The following is a 23,349-nucleotide window of genomic DNA, read 5'->3' on the forward strand; positions in this document are numbered from 1 at the left end:
TGGCCCTCTGGCCCTGCAGTTTCAGCCAAACCTGGTATCAGATGTCCTCCTAGCTGAGTTTCTTGACTACAGATTCATTTTTTAAGGTAGCCAGGTAGATAAATCAGCAAATAGATAAAGAATCAAATGAATACAGAAGCCCTCTTTTATGAAACCTCATCAACGGCCTTGAGTGAATTGTATGCTGACAACAAAAGCTGATTAAACATTTGCAGCAAAGAGAAGAACCGTTCCTCCTTTTGTACTTGCAATTTTTACTCGGCTGATGTTACAGCAATTTTTTAATTTTTTTAGCTTTTATTTTAAGTTGATGGGTACATGTGCAGGTTTGTTATATAGGTAAACTCTTATCATGTGGCTTTCTCGTAGAGATTATTTCATCACCCAGGTACTAAGCCTAGTATTCAATAGTCATTTTTTCTGCTCTTCTCCCTCCTCCCACCCTCCACCCTCAAGTAGGCTTCAGTGTCTACTATTTTCCTCTGTGTGTCCATGTGTTGTCATCATTTATCTCCCACTTACAAGTAAAAATATGTGGTATTTGGTTTTCTGTTCCTGTCTTAGTTTGCTATACAGCAACAATTTATTAACTGTTTCTTATATGCCAGGCATAACCATATAGGGTAGCTAGCAAGTGATAGAACTAAACTCAAAGCCTGGTTCTTGACCACTTTGTCATTGTCTACAATCTAAGACAGGTGTATTATTCCTGATTAGCTTAAATCAACGTGCATCAATTCAGCATTATTGTATAAAAGCAGAGGAAAAGAAAAAAGTGTTTTATGTGGAGAAGGTACAAGTTCACATGAGGAATTAAAGGACATCCCCACCTACTTCATTCTGCATGCCCCAAAAAAGCCTCCTCCCATGTTTTGGGGTGAGGATACCCAACAGCCTCATCACCTTTACCTCTCTCGTTTCCACCTCCATTATTATCCTGTAAGATAATTTATGTTCAGAATAATGATCCTGAAGAACTGCAAGCCTCTCTCGATCATCAAAGAAAGATTCCAGTTTTATACACTTACTAAGGGAGGAGAAGCCTGGAAAGTTGGAATTTTACTGTACATGAAATCTATATGTGCACCAAAAGATACATTGAGTTCAGAGAAGAACTCTCTTCCATAATTACTTTTATAGTTACACCAGATGCCAAGACTGAGAAAAATACCAGATGCCAAGCCTGAGAAACCCTCCCTGACTTCCCTCTCCAAAATTTGCAAATGCATCTAAAATAATTATTTAATCCTTGCTTAATCGAGCTTTAATTGTTTCTTTTAAACGTTCTAACATTCTTTCTGTTATTAGTGATAAAAAAGGAACTGTCAAACATTACCACGTGCATACAAATGCTGAGAACAAATTATACCTGGCGGAAAACTACTGTTTTGATTCCATTCCAAAGCTTATTCATTATCATCAACACAATTCAGCAGGTAACCTATTTTAGTTTTTCTTTTATGGGCCCTTGTTGTAAAATATCAATTTTCTTGGATACTACTGATCCTCCTAATAGTCTTAATTATATAGGGAACCATGAAAGTAGGAAAAAATCCTCTCAAGTCTTTTGCCTATCATAATTTTCAGCTTACATTCCCAGGAATATAACATGATTCTCTCCTTAATGCCAGAAAGAATGAAATTGAGTAAACTGGGTGACCTAGAAAGAGAAATTCTCTTTATAAAAATATTTGTAGGGTTTTTCTGTGTGTAGAAGCAAGAGGATTATAAATTTAAAATATTATAGAAATATATACATATCGTTGGATCATGGACCAGTTGTCTATTATGACAGGGTTTTTTGCATGCTGACACTAGCACTTACTAATCATTACATATATAAATATAAATTATATATTATGTATAGACATTACATTTTTACAGAGATGAGATCATTCTACACATATTGCTCAGCTTGCTTTCTTTACTCAACATGTCTTAGAAGTCTTTCCATGCATACACAAAGAGCTTACTTTGGCCTATTTAACAGCTGCGTAGAATTCTATCATAGTTACCCCATAATTTATTCACCTAGCTCTCTGTTGATTAGCAGTTGGATCATGTCCAGTATTTTCACATTATAATGGATGTTTCAGTGCACAATTCTGCATGCATAGCTCTGTCCATCTATATGAGTGGTTCTATAGCCAAATCCCTAGAAATGGAATTTCTGAGACAAAGGCTAAGAATACTTAAAATGTACAGATTGCCAACTGCTTTTCAGAAATGTACAATCCTACTAACATTTTCTTTCATCCTCACCAACACTGGATGCTATTAGTCTTCTAAATTTTTGCCTAATCAACTGGTAGAAATACATCTAGAAATACCCTCTGTTTTCTAGAATAGTGCCACTTAAGAGCAGTGGCTGGGTGAATTTCCAACAGTGAGTAAAAATAAGCCATAAGCTCCGCACTTAATTTGTGCTGCTTTATATGACTTGATTGCATGCATGTAGGTGAACTGGCCTCACTTCTGGCTTTCATTTTGGCTCTTACTGTTGTTTTTCCTTTGCCCCAATTTCCTCAATTGTTTATTTTAACCTGTAGTACCTCAGAAGTACCTTTTGTGAAAGGTATTGCACAAAGAGACATCTCTAAGTGAAATGATTCCACTGCAGAGGATGCACAGGAAACTTCACAGGCTATCAGAAGGAAATATTAAGATGTTTATTTATATTTGGGTTTTTATCTCATTCTCTTGCATTTTCTGTTTGTGAGTTTATTTTTATAATTCACACCAAATATATATTTTATAGAAATGTACTAATTTTTACATTTTAATTAATTAATTTAGTTGATTAAAGGTGAAGGATTTTTATCAAGCAGAGAAACAAGAAAAGAAGACAGAAGTGAAGGATTTTAAAACTTTGGAGACCACTCATATAAAAACCAGACAAATATATAGAAAAAGGAAGGAGGGGAAAAGTACATGTGTGATAGGTCCCTTGACTTGGAGAGCATTCCACATTTAAAGCAAAAAACATATATACATATATTTTTAATGGGTTCTTTCAAGCCACTATTAAATTTTATAATTATTTTAACCCAGTTTTACCATAACTAAATATAAACAATTAAAATGACCACTTAATGAAACTTAGCAATAGGTTCAGTTTTTAAAAATTCAGATGGCTTATTATTTTTTGCCCTTCTGTATTGTTTGAATTTTTTGTCAAATGTATGTGCTGTGTGTATACATATTTTAAGCATAAGATTGTAAAGAGATAGCAAAAAATAAGGAGAAGAATTTTAAAAGATTCCATCATGCAATTAATTTCTATGGGATTTTAAAAAATCACATACAGTGTTTTATTCATTTAATTTTTGCTTTGCATTAAGCTAATTAGTCAAGTTAAGCACAACTACAACATGAATGGATTCTCTCTCTGCATTACAACATTCTGAACTCTTTGCTTTTTCAGCCACTTTGGAGAGGGACTAGTTGTGAACCAATGTTACATAATGTGATGGGATATGATATAATGATGTGATGATATGACGCTGATTCCATTGCAGGCATGATCACACGGCTCCGCCACCCTGTGTCAACAAAGGCCAACAAGGTCCCCGACTCTGTGTCCCTGGGAAATGGTATGGATACATTCGTGGGCTCTTAAACTCCATTTTCCATCATTTTTTTTATTGAAATAGATGGTTAATTTACTGGCAAAAAAAAAAAAAGGAGGAAATACAGGAAGGAGGCCTCTGTTCAGATTGTATCAGGAAGGATTTTCTTTAAAAAAAAAATCTGTCCTCTCAACCTAAATCTGTAAGCTTCTAGAATCACCAAAAAGATAATCAATTTGTTTGCTTATCAGACCCCATTATTAGCCTCCAGCACCCCATTGTCTGTCCTTTCTTTTTCCTGGATTTTGTGCCCACTGAGCAGAGCCAGTATTCAACCTTGCGTGTTAGGACGATCACATCCACTGTGATCACAGCTTAATTTTTTTATTAAAAAAAACCTGACAATGTTTTACGAATCTAAGGACATCGAGTACGTTTTGATGCTGAGCCTCTCCAAGATGCCTCTGGTTGGCAAATTGTTTTTACTCTGAGCCTTCTTGTCAAATAACTGTAGCTACTTCAAGAATAGTGTTGCCCTGGTGCCATTATCACGTAGCCACAAGACCACATCACTAAGGTTTTTTTTTTTTAATTTATCAACTTAAAATAAAAAGTCTTGTTTATATTGTCACTGTGAAACTCCCATTGGAGAAGAAATCGCTTGGGAAGCTGTTAGCCCCAAAGCTTTCTATGCTCATCCTAAAGAATGTCCGTCTTGCCTTGTTAGGAATCTGGGAACTGAAAAGAGAAGAGATTACCTTGTTGAAGGAGCTGGGAAGTGGCCAGTTTGGAGTGGTCCAGCTGGGCAAGTGGAAGGGGCAGTATGATGTTGCTGTTAAGATGATCAAGGAGGGCTCCATGTCAGAAGATGAATTCTTCCAGGAAGCCCAGACTATGATGTAAGTTTTTCCCAAGGAATGGCTGTTTAGCCCTCATCATGGGAGGGCATTACCACTAATAGGCCTGCTGTTAACTTTGCAAGGCCTAGAGCAAAAGTCCACATACTGAATCATAGACATAAATATTTGGAAGTTATAAATTGAACTAACAGACTATTAAATCAAATCAGTCTTATGCTCCTACTTTGACAAATATACCGTCATAACAACCTGAAAGGCCATATTCAGATTGAGAATTCCCAAGACTCTACAAAGAAACCAGCCTCTGGCCTGTGGTCTTCCAAACTCCACCCCTCCCGCTTCTCCCCTCACACCCAACTCCGTCCTGCACTATAAGAGGCCTCAGTAGTTACGTGCAGACACAGCATTCAGTACACACAAGCTCCCTCTTTGTCTCCCGCAAACAATTATCTAGTGGCTAATGATCTTGGCTAGGGGTAGCATGCTTTACCCTTAAGCGGACAGACCCCTTAAGGAAGAGTCAGCACAGGTCCTGAAAGAGGCCTCAGGACTACATGGACGGGTGATTTCAGAGCCCTGGTGCTCTAAGGGTGGCAGAGAAAGGGACATATAGGGTCGGAGTAGGCATGTCTCCTTGGCCCTGTGGCCTCCTTGCCCCGTGGGGAGGTGCATGGTCGGATGAAGAACAGAGTGGGGCTACCACCCAGAACTAATGCTCTACCAGCAATATCCTTTTCCTTCTTGGTACCTTCAATACAGTCTGATACTCTACCTAATGTGTCTCAGCTCCCAGCACAACAGCCTTCAATTATTGGCAATACATATGTGTTCTCTTTCCCTCTGTGTCTTCTCTCTCTCTCTCTTTCCCCCTCTCTCTCTTTCTCTCTCCCTCTCTCTCCCTCTCCCTCTCTCTCCCTTTCTCTCCCTCTCTCTTTCAGTTGTATATAATTCTCCCTCTTTCTGTCAACATAGTAAATCAGACTTTGTAGAGTGACCACCATTCAGGTTTGCTGAGGTCTGGGAGGTTTTAGCACTGAAAGTCCTGTGTCCTAGGAAACCTCTCAGCCCCAGGCAAACCAGGACAGTTGGTCACTCTACTTTTAGAGAATCAATCAGTAGGGTATGAAAAATGATGTCATAGTAGGTCTCTGGTCAGAAATAGTTGAAATAAAAAAATTCCTAGCCTGCTAGAGATTGAGAGCACTTTTTAAATTTTTACTTAAACAGTTATACTGTACAGTGTTTACAGGCATTTCTCTAAGCATTTTACAAATATTAACTCACTTAATCCCCATAAGAAACCTATGAGGGTTGTACCATCGTTATCTTAGATTTACAGGAAACCGATGCACAGAAATGTTGAATAACTTGTCCAGAGTCAGCAAGCCAGTAAAAGTCAAAAAGCAAAGATACAAACCCAGGCAGACATTCTAGGGTCCATTTCTTTAGTCATTCTTTTATGAAGATCAAAGGAACTAGGAAAGTCAGAACAATCACTTTTACCATAATTGCAAAATTATTTGGAAGCAGAGATGCTATGTGAATATAGGCCTTTGGCCCTAGCTGGCTTCACGGGCATATGAGATCTGCACAGTTGCAAGGGTCCCCAGTACCTAGAAGGGCCCTGTGCTTGGTTTAATGCTCTGCTGTTGCCATCTTGAAATAACACTTCGTGATTTTCAAACAAAGATTCCTGCATTTTCATTTTGCATTGGTGCCTGCAATTATGTAACTGGTTCTGCCTTCAGCGATTGGACTGTCATAAAACTGGGAAGGGGGCCCCTGATATTCTCCTTTTGTAGGACAGGAAAATCTGGCAGAAGCTTTCTGCCAGATTTTTCTCATGCTTACAGGCTCATGATGTAACCTCTGTGTCTTGTCATAACTTTAAAACATATTTTTGCCATTACCAGGCTGGTATCCATAAAAAAAATCATAAGAAGTCATTTAGAAACATCACCTAATCATAAAGAAAGATGTCAAAGTGTGCCACAATGGGAAAAAGTCTAATCCCAAATGTAGAGGTCAAGCTGAAGCCTATCATGTGGGGAATATCAGTTAATATGGTGCCCCCACCTTGAGCTGCCTGGGCAGTGACTGAATTTGTTCAAAGAATATTTCTTTATTGGGTGATGGACCTTTGTGCCATCATCACAAGCCTTCCCTTTGAAGGGAGCAGTGTTGAGTACCATGCAAGTCTCCAAAACTGCTACAAGATGAATACTCCCAAGCTCATCACCTTGAGTGACATGATAAGCATTGTCCCTATAGTTAAACTAAGAAGGAAGAAAATAACTAAAAATTTAATAAATTCTTATTAAAATATTTAAAACTTCACGTTAAATTTAGAATTCTTTACACATTTGAACATTACAGAATAATCCTGTAAATTGTTAAAATTAGATTAATCATATAAGAACAAGTTAATGAGCTTGTAAAAACTGAGTGTCCCTTCTCAAAAGAAGACATTTATGCGGACAACAAACATATGAAAAAAAGCTCATCATCACTTGTCATTAGAGAAATGCAAATCAAAACCACAATGAGATACCATTTCACGCCATTTAGAATGGCAATCATTAAAAAGCCAGGAAACAACAGATGCTGGAGAGGATGTGGAGAAATAGGAACGCTTTTACACTGTTGGTGGGAGTGTAAATTAGTTCAACCACTGTGGAAGACAGTGTGGCGATTCCTCAAGGATCTAGAACCAGAAATATCATTTGACCCAGCAATCCCAGTACTGGGTATATATTCAAAGGATTATAAATCATTCTACTATAAAGACACATGCACACATATGTGTATTGCGGCACTAATCACAATAGCAAAGACTTGGAACCAATTCAAATGCCCATCAATGTTAGACTGGATAAAGAAAATGTGGCACATATACACCATGGAATACTATGCAGCCATAAAAAAGAATGAGTTCATGTCCTTTGCAAGGACATGGATGAAGCTGGAAACCATCATTCTCAGCAAACTAACACAGGAACAGAAAACCGAACACCGCATGTTCTCACTCATAAGTGGGAGTTGAACAATGAGAACACATGGACACAGGGAGGGGAACATCATACACTGGGGCCTGTTGCGGAGTGGGGGGGTAGGGGAAAGATAGAATTAGGAGAAATACCTAATGAAGATGACGGGCTGATGGGTGCAGCAAATCACCATGGCACATGTATATATAGGTAACAAACCTGCACGTTCTGCACATGTATCCCAGAACTTAAAGTATAATAAAAAAAAAAATTTAAAAATCAACTTCTGCGTGGCAACAAAACAAAATAAAAACCCTATGCAAACTAAAAGACAAATGACAAACTGGGCAAAATTATTTGTAATTCATACTATAGACAAAAGACTAATCTCCCCAAAAAGGTTAATACCTCCAAACTCATTAACAACTACACTAATGCACTGTTTGTTTGTACAATGGATCACTCAGAGTCAGCTCAGAATCTAAGAGTAAAGTACATGTCAATCCAAAAAATGTGTCCAAATTCACTGAAATGCAATGTAGAACAGAGAAGAAAGAGTAATTGGAGTTGCTAAGTACTTTCAAAAGGCTTTATGCTTAACTGTGAAGACAGTAAAATGAGTAAAGCAGCAGTTCGGGAGCCTGTCTGGAGAAGTAAAGGTGATATGGCAGCACACTGCTAGAGACCCCGCTAGACATTTAGCTTAACCTGTGCATCTCACAAATAGAAAAAAAGATAGATGAGAAAAGATATCATGAGAAAGGTAATTAAGGTAGAAGAATCACACTTTACAGGAAGGTTTGCTTGATTTCTTTTAAGCTCTAGGCTAGTACAAAGTTTAAGGTTGATATTACTTAAATTAATAAGAAACACTAAAGGACTCTTCAATTCGCAAGATTAAACACTTCCATCTGGAACATCTGATTACTAAATAAATAGCCCATAGCTACATTATGCCCCATTTTCTTCTACTTAACTTTATCATTTTAAAAAGGGTGCTGGGAAGAGGTACGGTAAAACCATCTGCCATAATAAAATGAAAATTATCTCATTAAAAAAAAATCTGAGTGTCCCTACCATCATGACCTACCAGAAGTGCTGCATCATATGGTTAGTATTTTATAAATTTATTATTCAAAAATAATGAAAACAATAAAATAATTTTTTTAAAAAAGAAAAAAATCAAACCTCATCTGACTTCATTTAGCCTACATCCTTCGTATTCTCATATACTTTTTTAGAATGAAATATTTCGATGTGAAAGTTAATAAAAGAGAAATGATTGTTCTTAAGGGTGGCTTCCTCTAAATAAGTCATGGACGTTCCCAGGATGTCATGAGACTAAACAGGGTTTCTAGTGCAACAGACCATTGCTACCCTGATTCTCTGTAGGAAAGTTGAATACAGCATTCACAAGCTGCTAAATTGCTGCCGAAGTCACCAATGTCTGATATGAGGCAGAAATTTTTTTTTGCCTCCAAAGGCAATTGTGCTTGCAATATAAGATCCTAAACTTTTCCCTCTCTTTCTCTGTTCAAGTGAAAGGGGGTGGGAGTGGGAATTAAAACAAACAGAAATCTGAGAGCAACTCTTTTTCAGTACATGTAGAAAATGGAGTGTGGAGCATTGAACTTTGAAAATCTGTTATTTCCAGGAAACTCAGCCATCCCAAGCTGGTTAAATTCTATGGAGTGTGTTCAAAGGAATACCCCATATACATAGTGACTGAATATATAAGCAATGGCTGCTTGCTGAATTACCTGAGGAGTCACGGAAAAGGACTTGAACCTTCCCAGCTCTTAGAAATGTGCTACGATGTCTGTGAAGGCATGGCCTTCTTGGAGAGCCACCAATTCATACACCGGGACTTGGTAAGCAAAGCCACTGGAATTTCAAAGAAAGGAAAGCAGTCCATGACTCCCACTTCTGGAGATGGGGTCACTGGTAGGGAAGGCAAGAAGGGCACCATCACTTTTACTTTGCTCACTTGTGACTTGTTTAAGCAAATGACATTTTTACAAAAATCAATATAAAAATATTTGAAGTATGGAAAGAACAGTGAGAATAAAATAAGCTGTTAAGGTCTACATAGCTGTGTTGTGGTATGAAGGAGAACAGATGGAAAGGAAAGACTTTTGCCAATTTAGTGTTTCTCAAAACCATTAGACCTTTATTTCAGGAAGGGCTTAGTGCTAAAGCAGCCATTTGATACAATAACTGAAAATGAAAAAAAAAAAAGGAAATAGAATTTGTGGGTCTTTGGATCAGAATGAGAGTGGGGAGTGCTGTGTTTGGTATTCGCTGGGATTTATCTTTAGAGATTTTCTTGCGCTCAGCAGTAGACCTGCATTCACACTAGGCCAGCATGTCCCTAAGTCACAGGTGCAGCGTTTATGCCTTCAAAGCATCTGTGAATGCATGGTATCTGGTGGTGGAAAGGGAGATTCTAGAAATTTCTCATCTTTCCTTGATAAGCTAAGGTTCTGTGTTTAAAGTGTAATACCTTTTCATGTTGTTTGACAAGGATGGATGCTTGGTTGAAAGTACTCATGGGAGAACATTTTTATTTTGAAAAATTGAAAATTGCAAAGGAAAGAAAGACAACTTTAGAGCATTTGGGGGTTGTGCTAGGTAATCTTAGATTTTGCTGACAATTCTACTGAAGAGGAGGAAAACGTCAGGAGATTCTTGGTCACTTTCACTACTTGGTGATTTTGTTTTTCCTTTAAAGGCTGCTCGTAACTGCTTGGTGGACAGAGATCTCTGTGTGAAAGTATCTGACTTTGGAATGACAAGGTAAGCCAATTCCAAAAGGGCAACCAGTGAAAGGGGGATTTCCATTCACATTTGAACACCATCATAATTGAAGGCCTTGTGGGGATATAGAAGGTGCTCTGAATTGGGAGCTTAGAAACCTAAGTCCCTCCCATATTGCCTCTAACTACCTGTGAAACATGTTTCACCTCATTCCTTTACTTATAAGATGGGATTGTTCTTCAGAAATTATCTGAAGTCACTTTTAGTTCTTTCAACAATCTGATACTTTCTAAACTTCTAAATAAATTCCATGAAAGATCCTAAATTTAAATAAGATATGTTACAGCCACATTATTGGAATTTTTTACTTTCTTTTAAATTTTTTTAATTTTTAATTTGTGTGGGTACATAGTAGGTGTACATATTTATGGGGTACATGTGATGTTTTGATACAGGCATACAATGTGAAATAATCGCATCATGGAGAATGGGGTATCCATCCCCTCGAGCATTTTGGAGTACTACTCAGCCATTAAAAAAGAATGGATAAATATTTATAATTTTTTAACTCAATCAAGGATCTGCTAGCTCGCTTTGTCTGTCATTTAAAAAAAAAACCTGATGTTCAAATGGGTAGAGCATTCACACTAGGAAAATTTTTGTTGTCACATCATTAGATTTTCTGCATCACAAAGTAAGGCATAAAACTAGACTCTGAGATTCTCTTGATGGGCACTCTACCACCACTTAATGATGTGGAACAATTATTTTGATTACGATCGTTTTTTTTAAAGTCTTCTTTTACCTTAATCCTGTATCCTAATACTATTTAAGCCTCAGAGCAAATTTTCATAGTTTTGCAAAGAAAATGAAGACATACACATTAACCTTTCTATTCAACATTTATTGAGTGCCTACTGAATACCTCAGTCCTGCAGGAGATACTGATATGAATAGGATAGTCCCTGCTCTCAAAATGACCACAGTTTAGTCTAGAGGGTAAGTAGATATCCCTGACATTGAGACAAAATATAACTATAAAGTTGTGCTGACTCAATATGTAATTCTGAAGGTGAATAATGCAGTTTAAAAGAGATCTGAAGAGTTGACCAAGGCCAGGTTAATAGTTAGCAAACATTGCCCTAAAATGCCATAGGAGGATCTGTTTTTTTAATGTCTTCTCCAAAATTCAATGTTAGGGGATGCTTTTTGACCCTTGTGGCACATACCGTGGAAGCCATGGTAATTCCTCTGGGAGCCCTAAATATTGGCAAGATGTCCTTTTAGCTGTGTACTAGCTACCGTCACTCCAACCACCATACACTGAGTCCCCTACGCTGACACTCCAAACGTGTAGCTTTCTCAAGAGCAAGAAAAAAAAAATCTGCTGACAGGTTCTTAAAGCAGGGAGAAGCTCCCAGGTCAAGGGAACTGATCCCCACCTTTACTCTAAAAGCAAGAATATTGGCTGTTACGCCAGCATCCAGGGAACATGCTTTCACGTTCTCTGTAGCTTTGGAAAAGGGAGACTTTTCCAAAAAAAGATCCAAAGAAAAAGAGATCTTGCTCTGAGTAAGAGATCCTGGAAGCCATGTACCAGCCCTGTTGGTTATGAAGTTCTGTGGCCACATCAATTAGATGCCTGTGACTTCATCTGCTCCTACTAGCTTGAAGGAAGGTTTAAGCCACGAGCATCCCCAAACCAGGAGTGCCAGGGTAGTGTCTGGGTATCTGGTAGTGTCTGGAGAGCTGAGGGGTTCTGGGGAGAAAAGTATGGAATGTACTGTATGTAATCCTATGAAAGTGTAGTTTATTAATATTATTGTTAATATTTAGAAGAATGATCTTCCCAGCCAGCTATTTTAAATTACAGTGAGATCTCTAAAACATTTGGTGTGTAAATTGTATCCAAAATTCCAATTGCCATAATTCCTGTTGTTCTATTTTCTCTAATTAAGAGTCATTATGTGTTTGTTTTTGTTGTGGTTTTTGTGGGCAAATATATGATGTTCTCTTTTATTAATACTATAAATAATATGTACTTATTATAAGAAAAATAGCAGTAGTGTATAAAGTAAAAAGTAGAATTGTTAGCAGCAGTGAATCCGTAAAGGTCTGCAGCAACTTAATTCTTGCCTCCTCAAAGGAAAGGATTCATCTGAGGGGCATAAGGCAGAGAGAGAGACTGAGGCAAGTTTTTGAGCAGGGGTGAGAGTTTATTAAAAGGTTTTAGAGCAGGAAGGAAAGGAAAGTACACTTGGAAGAGGGCCAAGAGGGCAACTTGAGAGATCCAACTGCCCTACTTGGCCCTTGACTTAGGGTTTCATACATTGGCATAATTCCAAAGTTTGCATCTTTTCTCCCCTGATTCTTCCCTTGAGGTGGGCTGTCTGCATGAGCAGTAGCCTGCCAGCACTTGGGAGGGGCCGCACGCACAGTGTGTTTACTTAGGTTGTGCATTTTTCTTTTACCAGTCGAGTATTCTTAGAGGAAGGTCATATACCAGTTAAACTCCATCATTTTGCCTTTTATTGCGCATGTTTGACCCCAGTTGCCCAACTCCTGAGATCATATCAGAAAGCTGTTGATCATCAGCTTCAAGTATTTTCTATCTGTTGGGAGACTGCCGTTCCCTGGCACCAGCTGCGACCAATTATTATTTTAGAGAGATGGTTAACAACTGCCTGACTATTACCTGACGGTCACCTAATATTCCTGGGTTGGGGGTGGGGGACTTCTCCTGCCCTGCTCATGTCTGCCTAGCTACATACTCTGACGGAATCTGTCCCTCATTTTCAGTGCTAGGAGTAACCCACTGCTCAGATGTTTGGTGGGTATCCTTTCAGACCTCATTCTTAAGTGTATCCAATTACTGCACAAATATGCACATTTACTACTTGTTCCCACACACAAAAAAATGGAACCACATTATACACACTTTCTTTTGCACATAACCATATACCATGAGCACCTTTTTATTTTGGTGAAGAGTTATCTCATTTTTTAATGGCTACATGCTATTCTATTGTATTAGTGTGCCATAATATATTTAATTACTCCTCAACATTGGGAACACTGAGGTTGCTTTCATTTTATCATTATTACAAACAAAGAGTTTAGTGAACATTCTTCAACATGTATTTTGGTTTTGATATCTCAATAGGATATTTTTGTTCATCATTATTCATAACAGCAGAAGATTAGAAGCAATTTACCTGGTTAAACAAATTATGTTTAATTCCTTCCATAAGAAGAAATAATAAGAGGGAATGGTATTCAGCCATTAAACATGATGCTGCAGTAGAAATGTAACCATATGGGGAAATGCTCATGATATACCATTAAATATAACAGAAACCCTATTTTGTTCAACTTATATATGTGGGAAATAAGATCAGAAAGTACAAACAAAAATGTATTTTGAGTGATAGAATTACAGGTTATCTTTAGGGTGGGTTTCTGAGTAATTTTATTTTTACTTTTTTGTGTTTTTCCATATTTACCAAACATTTTACATTGAGGTTTTGTTATATTCAGTTAGATATTATTTTTTAAATGCTTACAAACCATAAGCAGCCTCCAGCTAAGCCCACACATTGCAAGGAAGCAAAAGTTCCAGAAAACTGACGCAGTCGACTGAGACTCTGGGTGGCTTCTGTGTCCTTCACCAGCCTGTACCAGCACGGCTTAAGGTCTGTGTTGATGTGTTTTCCCTGGCAGGTATGTTCTTGATGACCAGTATGTCAGTTCAGTCGGAACAAAGTTTCCAGTCAAGTGGTCAGCTCCAGAGGTGTTTCATTACTTCAAATACAGCAGCAAGTCAGACGTATGGGCATTTGGTAAGGATGTGGCCACATACGACCTGGCCCTGTTTCTTAAGCTTACTTCCACAACAGGAAACCACAAGAGTAGCAACGTCCATTTTAAAAGGGCCCTTGAACACTTACAAAGTTACACATACAGCCTGAGAGAAGCAAGCTGTTGAAAAGGGTGATTTATTTTCTTGGGTTTGGTGTTAGGATGTCTTCTACACATTTTGTAATTTACATCCTGCTAGCACTTTCTCATAAAATCAAAAGGGATAAATCTACTCAGAGGTTGAGGTGGAAGGATTGTTTGAACCCAGGAGTTCAAGTCCAGCCGGGGCAACACAGTTAAGACCCTGTCTTTAGAAACATCAAAGGGGATGAAAGTTTTTCCAGTGAAGATTTCAAATAGTTTTTTAAAAGGAGTCATTGAAAGCTAAATCTGAGTTTTTGCTAAGCCCCAAACGTTGAAAAGACATCAATTTTCTGCATGAAAATAATGGGATAGCCATTCCCTTCTGCGCTGACCAATTCTTAGTGTTTACACTAAATTCATGCTTAAACAATATATCCCAGTGAGGATACCCAAAATGAATCAGGGCCTCTGATAGCAATTCCCAAAAAAGAACCCCACAGATATTTTGAAATAAGTGTGTAGCCTTCCAAAGAGAAAGTTATGAGGAAACTGCATTCTTTTGGATGGTTGTTTTAGACTGTGTGATTTAAAAGAAAAAAGCAGCCATAAAATTTATAAGGTTGCTTTATTATAAATATTTGAAACTGGCTGACTGTTGAAATTTTCTGACCTTGGCCAACACAGCACAACTGCCACCATTTAGAGAGCACTTGAAACATCTCAGTGCTCTTTTAAGTGCTTTACGTGTTTTATCCTATTTAATCCTCACAGCAAGTCCATGAGGTGCAAATATCCCATTTTATAGATGGAGAACCTGAGGCTGAGAGGGGTTGAGAAACATCCCGCCTGTAAGTGACAGAAGTCAACTTCAAAGGCCATGCCTAACTGATCCCAAATGCCACCCTCCTGACCACCATGACCAGAACCGAGATTTCTTAACCTGGGGACTGCAATTTCCTGGATGAGTTTTGGGGGACTGTGAACATACTGAAACTGAACACAAAAATGCTGTGTATTCACTTTCCCAAAGGCGGCCAGTGGCTTTCATCAGATTCCCAAAAGGGCGCCTGACCCATATGAGATTAGGAACCACTGCAGCAATAGAAAGGAGAATGTTGTCAATGATTTTATCTTGAGATTTCCACTGAAGTGTAATCTGATTGTGCAATGAAATTGTTGCACGCAGCTGCCAAAGCCGAGAGACACAAAGGGTGAGGACATCAACCACTCATTCATAAGGGTTGGGGCAGGAGCTCACTACACAGGTAGTTGTCACTGTGAGGCTGACAACTCACACTTCACAGGACTAGCTCAAGAATTATGTCTTGGCCCCAAGCGGTTCCTCTGTGGCTGCCCTTGCCATTCACCCATTTTCCAGCCAGCACAGATGTACAGGTATCAGGGAACATGGGGAAGAAACCCCAGGCTCCAGAAGCAATGGCACAGGCTCACCTTCCAAGCTCTGCTCATTTCGCTGGGACTCATTTCCCAGGGATCCCTCGCTCTGACCCATAGCCTTCCTGACCTGTTGTGTGAAACTCACTCCACGAACCCTGTAGTTTCTGATAACAGCTCTCTTCCTTTTTTATCTGGGCCACCTCTTGGTGTGGTGCAGGGATCCTGATGTGGGAGGTGTTCAGCCTGGGGAAGCAGCCCTATGACTTGTATGACAACTCCCAGGTGGTTCTGAAGGTCTCCCAGGGCCACAGGCTTTACCGGCCCCACCTGGCATCGGACACCATCTACCAGATCATGTACAGCTGCTGGCACGAGGCAAGTGTATTCTCTGGGTGGGCTAGAAAGGGTCTCAGGCATATCCGGGGTGATTACTGCATCACCACTGGGACAAAGCTTTTTTGAGGGAAAGCACCTGGTACAGAGCAGGAGAAAATGGCCCTCAGCTCCTGCCCTAAAATGTTTGTAATCGAAAACATGCGGGTGCCAAACAATTTACTGAACAACTTATATACAGCAGTGTTCTAAGAACACTATAAATACTAACTTACTTATGCATCGGGAAACACACTGAGGTAAGTACTATCATTGCTAAAACTAACAGAAGAGTAAACAGAGACTCAGAAAGGTTAAGTGACTTGCCCAAGGTCACATAGCTAGTAAGAGGTAGACTAGCTAGTGCCAGGGTCCCTGTTCTTAACTGCGACACCATGGAGCTCCTCAAGTAGAAAATGAGTAGCAGAAAACATCTAACCGCACGTAGAAAACACATAATGGACACTATCCCGTCTTCTCTCCCCCTGCCTCCCAAACACTGAATAAAAGCATTCCATGCAGGTAGAAGATAAGGGTAGCTTATGGGGAAGACATGGAGCTGAAGTTTCAGGGGATTAATTTGCAAAGCATCCACTAAGTTCATAGAACTAATGGAGGTTGTTAAGGAAGTATGAGGCTCCGTTTGTGCCCTCACTGAACTCAAAGTCTTTACACACACACACACACACACACACACACACACACACAAAATGGGACTGAAAACACCAAGCAGTTTATAATTATGTGCCCAGATTAGAAAGACAAGGTTTTTGCCATAACTTTCAATGGCAAAAAATGTGATTACTTTTGCACCAACCTAATACAAGAAGCGCTCAGAGGAAAGAGAAACCAGCTTCCTGAGAGAAAGCAGCTTCTTGAATGCATTGGTGCCTGAGCTGAAGCAGGAAATCTCTACAAAATTTCCCAAGTATATGAGTGGAGACATTGTAAAAAGGGTGTCCAGGTGAGAACAGCACAAGCAAAGGTGTGGAGGCAGGAACGAGCATGGCACGCTAGGCTGGTGCTATTGTTGGAAGGGCTGGAGGTAAGTTTGGAAGAGTAGGTCTGGTTCAGGTTCTACAAGGTGAATAACAAGGAGACAAGTGAGAGTTTTGGTTTTTATAGGCGATGAGGAGCCACTGAAGACTTTTGAGCAGTAACATGATAAAAGGAGGCTTTTGAGAACATTATTCTAAGAGCCCATGTTCATAATCATTATATGGTACTTCCTCAATGATAAAGGGCCTAATGCTGCATTCATTCATTCGCTAGGAAAAGGCAAATTGCTGTAATGGTTAAGCCTGTGGGTTCTGGAATCAGAATACCTGGGTTGAATCCTGTCGTGATCACTTACTAGTTATATGACCTTGTACAAACCTCCTATTATTATCTCTGTGCTTCGCTGTAATGTAATACTTACCTCATAGAATTTTTGGGTGGATTGAATGAATTAACATTATAAAGTCCTTAGGACAGTGCCTGGTACACAGTGCTGTTTGCTATTAATAATTTTTTTGTGTGTATATATATATATACACAAAGCAGCTATGCACCAGGCAGTACGCTTGGTGCTAAGAATAAAGTGACGCACACTACTTAAATAGTTTCTAAACTCTTGTACCGGAGCCTGGAGTCCCACTTTGGAAGAGTTGCTGATTGCATCATATAACAATATTTTTCGTTTAGCCTTAAATTATCGCCTGGAATATGAGCACTCTGTAATTTCCCACCCTATGGCATTTGGAACAGTATATAAGGTTTCCCCACCTTTTTCTACCCCAAATGTTGACTATGGGAACTATGGATATTGACAGGGATATGCAGACTACAGTGGCCAACAGAGCACTTATGGCAAGGCATCTCGAGGGGGTGGCAATCACCATAACAATTACCAGCCATACTAAAGGAGAACATTGGAGAAAACAGGATGAGACGTTAAAGTAACCCATCTTGCAGGACGACGTTGAAGATTGGTCTTCTGTTGATCTAAGATGATTATTTTGTAAAAAACTTTCTAGTGTACCAGACACAGTTGTGTCCAGCTGTATATAGCTGCCAATTAGTTTTCTTTGTTTTTACTTTGTCCTTTGCTGTCTGTGTTATGACTCAATATGGATTTGTTTATACACATTTTATTTGTATGATTTCATGTTAAACTTCAAATAAATGCTTCCTTATGTGATTGCTTTTCTGTATCAGGTACTATTACGTAGCTCTGTAAAAATGTAATTTAAAGTAAGCAATAATTAAGGCACAGTTGATTTTGTAGACAGTATTGGTCCATAGGGAGAAACTGTGGTCCTTTATAAATAGCCAGCCAGGGTCACCCTCTTCCCCAATTTGTAGATGTATTCTATGCTCTTAAGGTTTCATCTTCTCCCTGTTAACTGAGGTTTCTACCACACTTTTGAATAATGTTCTTTCCCCTCTGGTTATGTGAAGACTGTCCTGAGAGGAAGACATAAGTGTTGTGATTAGTAGAAACTTTCTAGTAGACCATGTTTCTTCTGGATTGTAATAAAATTGTTAGTAGCTCCTTCTGCTTTGTTCCTGTCTCTAGAAAGCCATCTTTGAATTGTTAATTACTTTGGCTTTAATCAGTGGTCACCTAGAGAAAGCTTTGTAATCATAACACCATGACTTCAATTCTTGATAAAAATTCAGATGACACAGGAAGGAGCACTGTAAAACTGGTAGGAGCTATGGTTTAAGAGCATTGAAAGTAGTTACAACTCAAGGATTTTGGCAGAAAGGTATGAGTTTGGTCAAAAGTTAGATTAAAATTTGAAATAGTGGCAAAATCAGATTTAGTTGTGTTTTGTTTTCTCACAGCCACCACAAGACTGAACAAAATATTTTCTGTTTGGGCATTCTGAGGAAGCTGTATTACAGTTAACTGTTAATGCTGTGTGAGTTTAGAAAAAGTCTTGATAGTAAATCTAATTTTTAACACAGTTAGTGCATGAACTGAGTAGTTACACATTTCCGTATTCAGACAGGAATAGTGGAAAAGGTATCTCAGGTGCGTTACTCAATCCAAATATGACTGAATCATTATAGTGGACCCTCATGGTGCATTGAAAAGAAACCGTTTTATATCCAGGTTTCAGAGGACCTGGATAAATAAAAGCTTTGGATTTTGCATTCAGTGTAGTTAGTTGGATTTTGGGACCTTTGCCTCAATGTTAGCTACTGGGATTGGCATATGTGTTCACAGGCAGAGTAGTTGATCTCACACAACGAGTGCTCTCACAAAACTGGTGTAAGTTTCTTATGCTGATGAGCCCCCGCTTTTTTTTTTAATTTGGTGCCTACAACTTTGTTACAATGATTGTACTTGCTGGGCTATCAAGTTACAATGCTCTTGGCCTTTTTTGCTGCTGTTTCGCTATTTGTCCTTACACCTAGGCCAAGTACCAGTGTTAGCTGTTGGAAGGGATTCTGTTTATTCATTCAACATGCAACTATCCAACTTTAGGGAATGGAAGGAAGTTCATTTTTAAGTTGTGTTGTCAGTAGGTGCAGTGTCTAGGGTAGCGAATCCTGTAAGTTCAAATTTATGATTAGGTGACAAATTGACATTGAGATTGTCCTTTTCCCTGATTAAAAAATGAATAAAGCCTTTTTAAACAAACAAAAATGTTGTGTCTAAGATTATCAGGCAGCACTAGAGGGTCAGACTGGGTCTGGGTAGAGTTGGTCACAACCAGGCTGACTTACTGCTGTCATCTGTCAGATGAAGAAGAGCAGACAAGTGTTTTTCAGTTGAAGCCCAGAACCTCCCTGGCCCTCCCTACTCTAGCTCCTGGGAATATGACTGCACCGTAGGATGGACAGGGGCCCTGAGTCGGGAGGAACTGCCTTCTTCTCACGGTTGGTTCATAAAAGCGTGTGAATTGTGGCAGAATCTGTGAAGAGGGGTTTGCACTGAGACAACAATATCCAGTTAAAGCATTGCACCTAATAAGCAGAGCTTATAGATTTGGGTTTTCTCTCCTTTTTTAGATTTTATTTTGTGACTTTCCCAATTCATAGAGATTGAAAGAACATTCACAATTTTCATTAGATTTTGATTCATCCTTCTGGTATTTCTGTATGCAAAAACAAGCATATGTATAGATGTGTGTTTTCTTGCTTCCCTTTCTCTCTTACAAAGAAAAAGTAGCATATGAACTTCTCCTCTCCATAGGCGTTGCCTCACTAGCAATGTAAGAGGGTACCTGTTTTCTTACAACCTCACCAATGGAGTGCATTGTCAAGCTTTTGAAGAATTCTTGCCAATCTGATAAGTGAAAGCTTGATGACATCTTAGTGCAGCTTTAATATATATATATCTTTAATTATGAGGTTGAGCCTCTTTTCATGTTTTTAAGGGTCATTTTGTATCTTTCTGAACTATCTGTCATGTCTTTTTTCTTTTTTCTATCAGGTTTTAAAGATCTCTTTACAAATTAGGGAGAGTAACACTTTAAGTTATCAGCTTTATTTGATTGAGGGTGGGTGGGTTTTTTTTTCTTTTTTTGACCATGCAGAAGTTTTTCTTAATATAGCTGAATATATCAACATTTGTTTTCATTGCTTCTGGAAATTGTCATAGATAGGCTTTCTCATGCCCAAATTATAATGACTTTTGCCCGGATTTTCCTCTAGTACTTTTATGATTGCATTATTTTCCATTTATGTTTCTGATATAGTTTGTGTTTGTTATGGTATATGGTATTAAATATGGCTCCAAATATATAATTTTATGGGATTATTCTGTTGTTGGCAGCCCTATTTATTAAAAGACCGTCTTATCACCAGGAATGAGATACCACCTTAATGGTGGTGAAATGCCACCCTAATATTATACTAAATTTCCATATGTACTTGAATCTATTTGGAGACTTCCTCTTCTGTTCTTTGGTCTCTTTGTTCATGTGCTAGCACCACACTGCTCTGATTCTGTAGAGACTTTATGATATGTTTGAATACTAGGTAGGCTAGCACCCCTCATTGCTCACCTTACTGTATAATTTCTTAGCCATTTTTACATATTTTTTATTCTATAAACTAAAGAATCAATTTGTTTAGCTTGAAACAAACTCATTCATATTTTTGAGGAGATTGTATTTAGTTTGTATTTTAAGTTGGGAAATTTGACATCTTTATGATACTGACTTGTCCTAGTCTAGAACGAGGGAAGCTTTTTTTTAAGACAGAGTCTTGCTCTATCACTCAGGCTGGAATGCAGTGGTATGATCTAGGCCTACTGCAATCTCCACCTTCCAGGCTTAAGTGATTTTCATGTCCCAGCCTCCCGAGTAGCTTGGACTACAGTTGTGCACAACCACAGCTGGCTAATTTTTGTATTTTTAGTAGAGACAGGGTTTCGCCATGTTGTTCAGGATGGTCTCGAACTCCTGGCCTCAAGTGATCCACCCACCTCAGCCTCCCAGAGTGCTGGGATTACAGGCGTGAGCCACTGTGCCTGGCCAGGGATGCTTTTTTATATAGTCAAGTCTACATTTGCATTTTTCAGCACTGTTTTAAAGTCGTCCCCATTTTAGAGGGGGAGACTTTTTTTAGTGTTTTATTTTGGTGGCGTTGCTATTATAAATGGGGTTTTCTCTTCCATGATAACTTCTAAGTGGTTACTGTAGGTATATGTGAAGGCTATTGATTTTGTATGTTAATTTTATATCCTGCTCTCCTAGTGAATTCCTTTATTCTTTAAGACTGTTCTAACACTGATACTCTCAGATTTTCCAGGTATACACTAAAATGCTTGCAAATAAAGAGACTTTTTCTTTTCCAATTATTGGGGCTCTAATTGTTCTTGCTTTCCAATTGCATTGGTTAACACCTTCAACATAATGTTAAGAGTGGTTATTATAGTGAGCGTCCTTGCCTTATTTCTGACCTCAATTGAAATGTCTGTTGTGTTTCCACATTTTAAAAGTTGCTAGCTTTAGGACTTAGATGTAAATATTTTATATATTTTATCATTGATCATAACTTTCATCATCTAAAACACTGGGTTTCTTGTTTTTGTTTAGCTTCCAGAAAAGCGTCCCACATTTCAGCAACTCCTGTCTTCCATTGAACCACTTCGGGAAAAAGACAAGCATTGAAGAAGAAATTAGGAGTGCTGATAAGAATGAATACAGATGCTGGCCAGCATTTTCATTCATTTTAAGGAAAGTAGCAAGGCATAATGTAATTTAGCTAGTTTTTAATAGTGTTCTCTGTATTGTCTATTATTTAGAAATGAACAAGGCAGGAAACAAAAGATTTCCTTGAAATTTAGATCGAATTAGTAATTTTGTTTATGCTGCTCCTGATATAACACGTTCCAGCCTATAGCAGAAGCACATTTTCAGACTGCAATATAGACACCGTTCATGTGTAAAGACTGAGCAGAACTGAAAAATTACTTATTGGATATGCATTCCTTTCTTTATATTGTCATTGTCACAACAATTAAATATACTACCAAGTACAGAAATGTGGACACTTGTCTTGATATTTCAATGTTTTCCAACTTCAGTAGGCATGATAATCAAATGCAGAGTTCATGAAAAGATTCCTAGAAACTACCTCCACAAAACCTGGCGGAGGAGGTCTGAGTGCAGCCTGTGAATTTGTATTTTTAGCCAACTCCCAGCTGTTACTGAAGCAGTTGTTCTGAACTGCCCTAGGGGACCTCATTATATGGTGGGGTATCATTAGGTGGTCCATTATCCAATCCAAATGGCACAATTCTTGTCTAATACCCAGATTAGTACAATGACTCTTTATGTCATGTATAAAACTAAAATTAAATAATATTAAATAATATATTAAATATGTTTCACATAAAGCAAATTTTTTTAAGATGCTAAGGTACAATTTCTAGAATTATTTACATTGTTGCTTTCTAATCATCTTTTTTTTTAAGTAGACAGTTTATTTGGGTCAAGTTTAAGGATTATAACCTGGGAGCAAAGACTCAAGTTGCCTAGAATCCACACTTTGATTAGCAGCAGTTGCAAGAGGAGTTGTAAAGACAAAAACAAAGGGACAGAGAGTGGGTTGATACAGAGTTGTTTGTCAGAAATTTTTATTTATTTAAAGAAATAACATTGGTTATTGATTAGATATATATCATTATGGTTTACGGTATGAGATATAGTGTCCAATGTGGTATTATTAGTGTAATATATATCTACTTGTGGCAATAGTGAACAGTTTCAAGAGATGAATACATAATTTAAAGGGGGAGAATGACATAACTGCACTTTCATTTCAATGTCTGAGTTTGATAACCAAAAGTACTTTCATTTTTTAGATAAAAATTTTCTATTTCCCAAATCTCAAGACCTGGATACGAAATGTAGAGCTGCAGATTTAAGGCCTGAATGGCTGGAGTAGCAGGTGTTACCTGCACATTTGTGAACATTTTACCAAGAGAAAAAAGGGGAAAGTGGAGATTCTCACGTCTAC

At 38.4% G+C, this 23,349-nt stretch overlaps 1 protein-coding gene across 1 annotated transcript in view; it reads left to right on the forward strand.

Moving 5' to 3' along the window:
* Positions 1 to 22,372, forward strand: part of BMX (BMX non-receptor tyrosine kinase) — a 54,927-nt gene extending 32,555 nt beyond the window's left edge. The window contains exons 12-19 of the mRNA XM_003261082.3: positions 1,309 to 1,436; positions 3,519 to 3,593; positions 4,297 to 4,468; positions 9,071 to 9,287; positions 10,148 to 10,212; positions 13,894 to 14,012; positions 15,731 to 15,888; positions 21,924 to 22,372. Coding sequence (XP_003261130.1) covers positions 1,309 to 1,436; positions 3,519 to 3,593; positions 4,297 to 4,468; positions 9,071 to 9,287; positions 10,148 to 10,212; positions 13,894 to 14,012; positions 15,731 to 15,888; positions 21,924 to 21,998 — 1,009 coding nt within the window. The 3' untranslated portion in view covers positions 21,999 to 22,372. The remainder of the gene's footprint in view (positions 1 to 1,308; positions 1,437 to 3,518; positions 3,594 to 4,296; positions 4,469 to 9,070; positions 9,288 to 10,147; positions 10,213 to 13,893; positions 14,013 to 15,730; positions 15,889 to 21,923) is intronic.
* The last annotated feature ends 977 nt before the right edge of the window (positions 22,373 to 23,349 follow it).

Source organism: Nomascus leucogenys, chromosome X (genome assembly GCF_006542625.1).
Source record: "Nomascus leucogenys isolate Asia chromosome X, Asia_NLE_v1, whole genome shotgun sequence".
NCBI lineage: Eukaryota > Metazoa > Chordata > Mammalia > Primates > Hylobatidae > Nomascus > Nomascus leucogenys.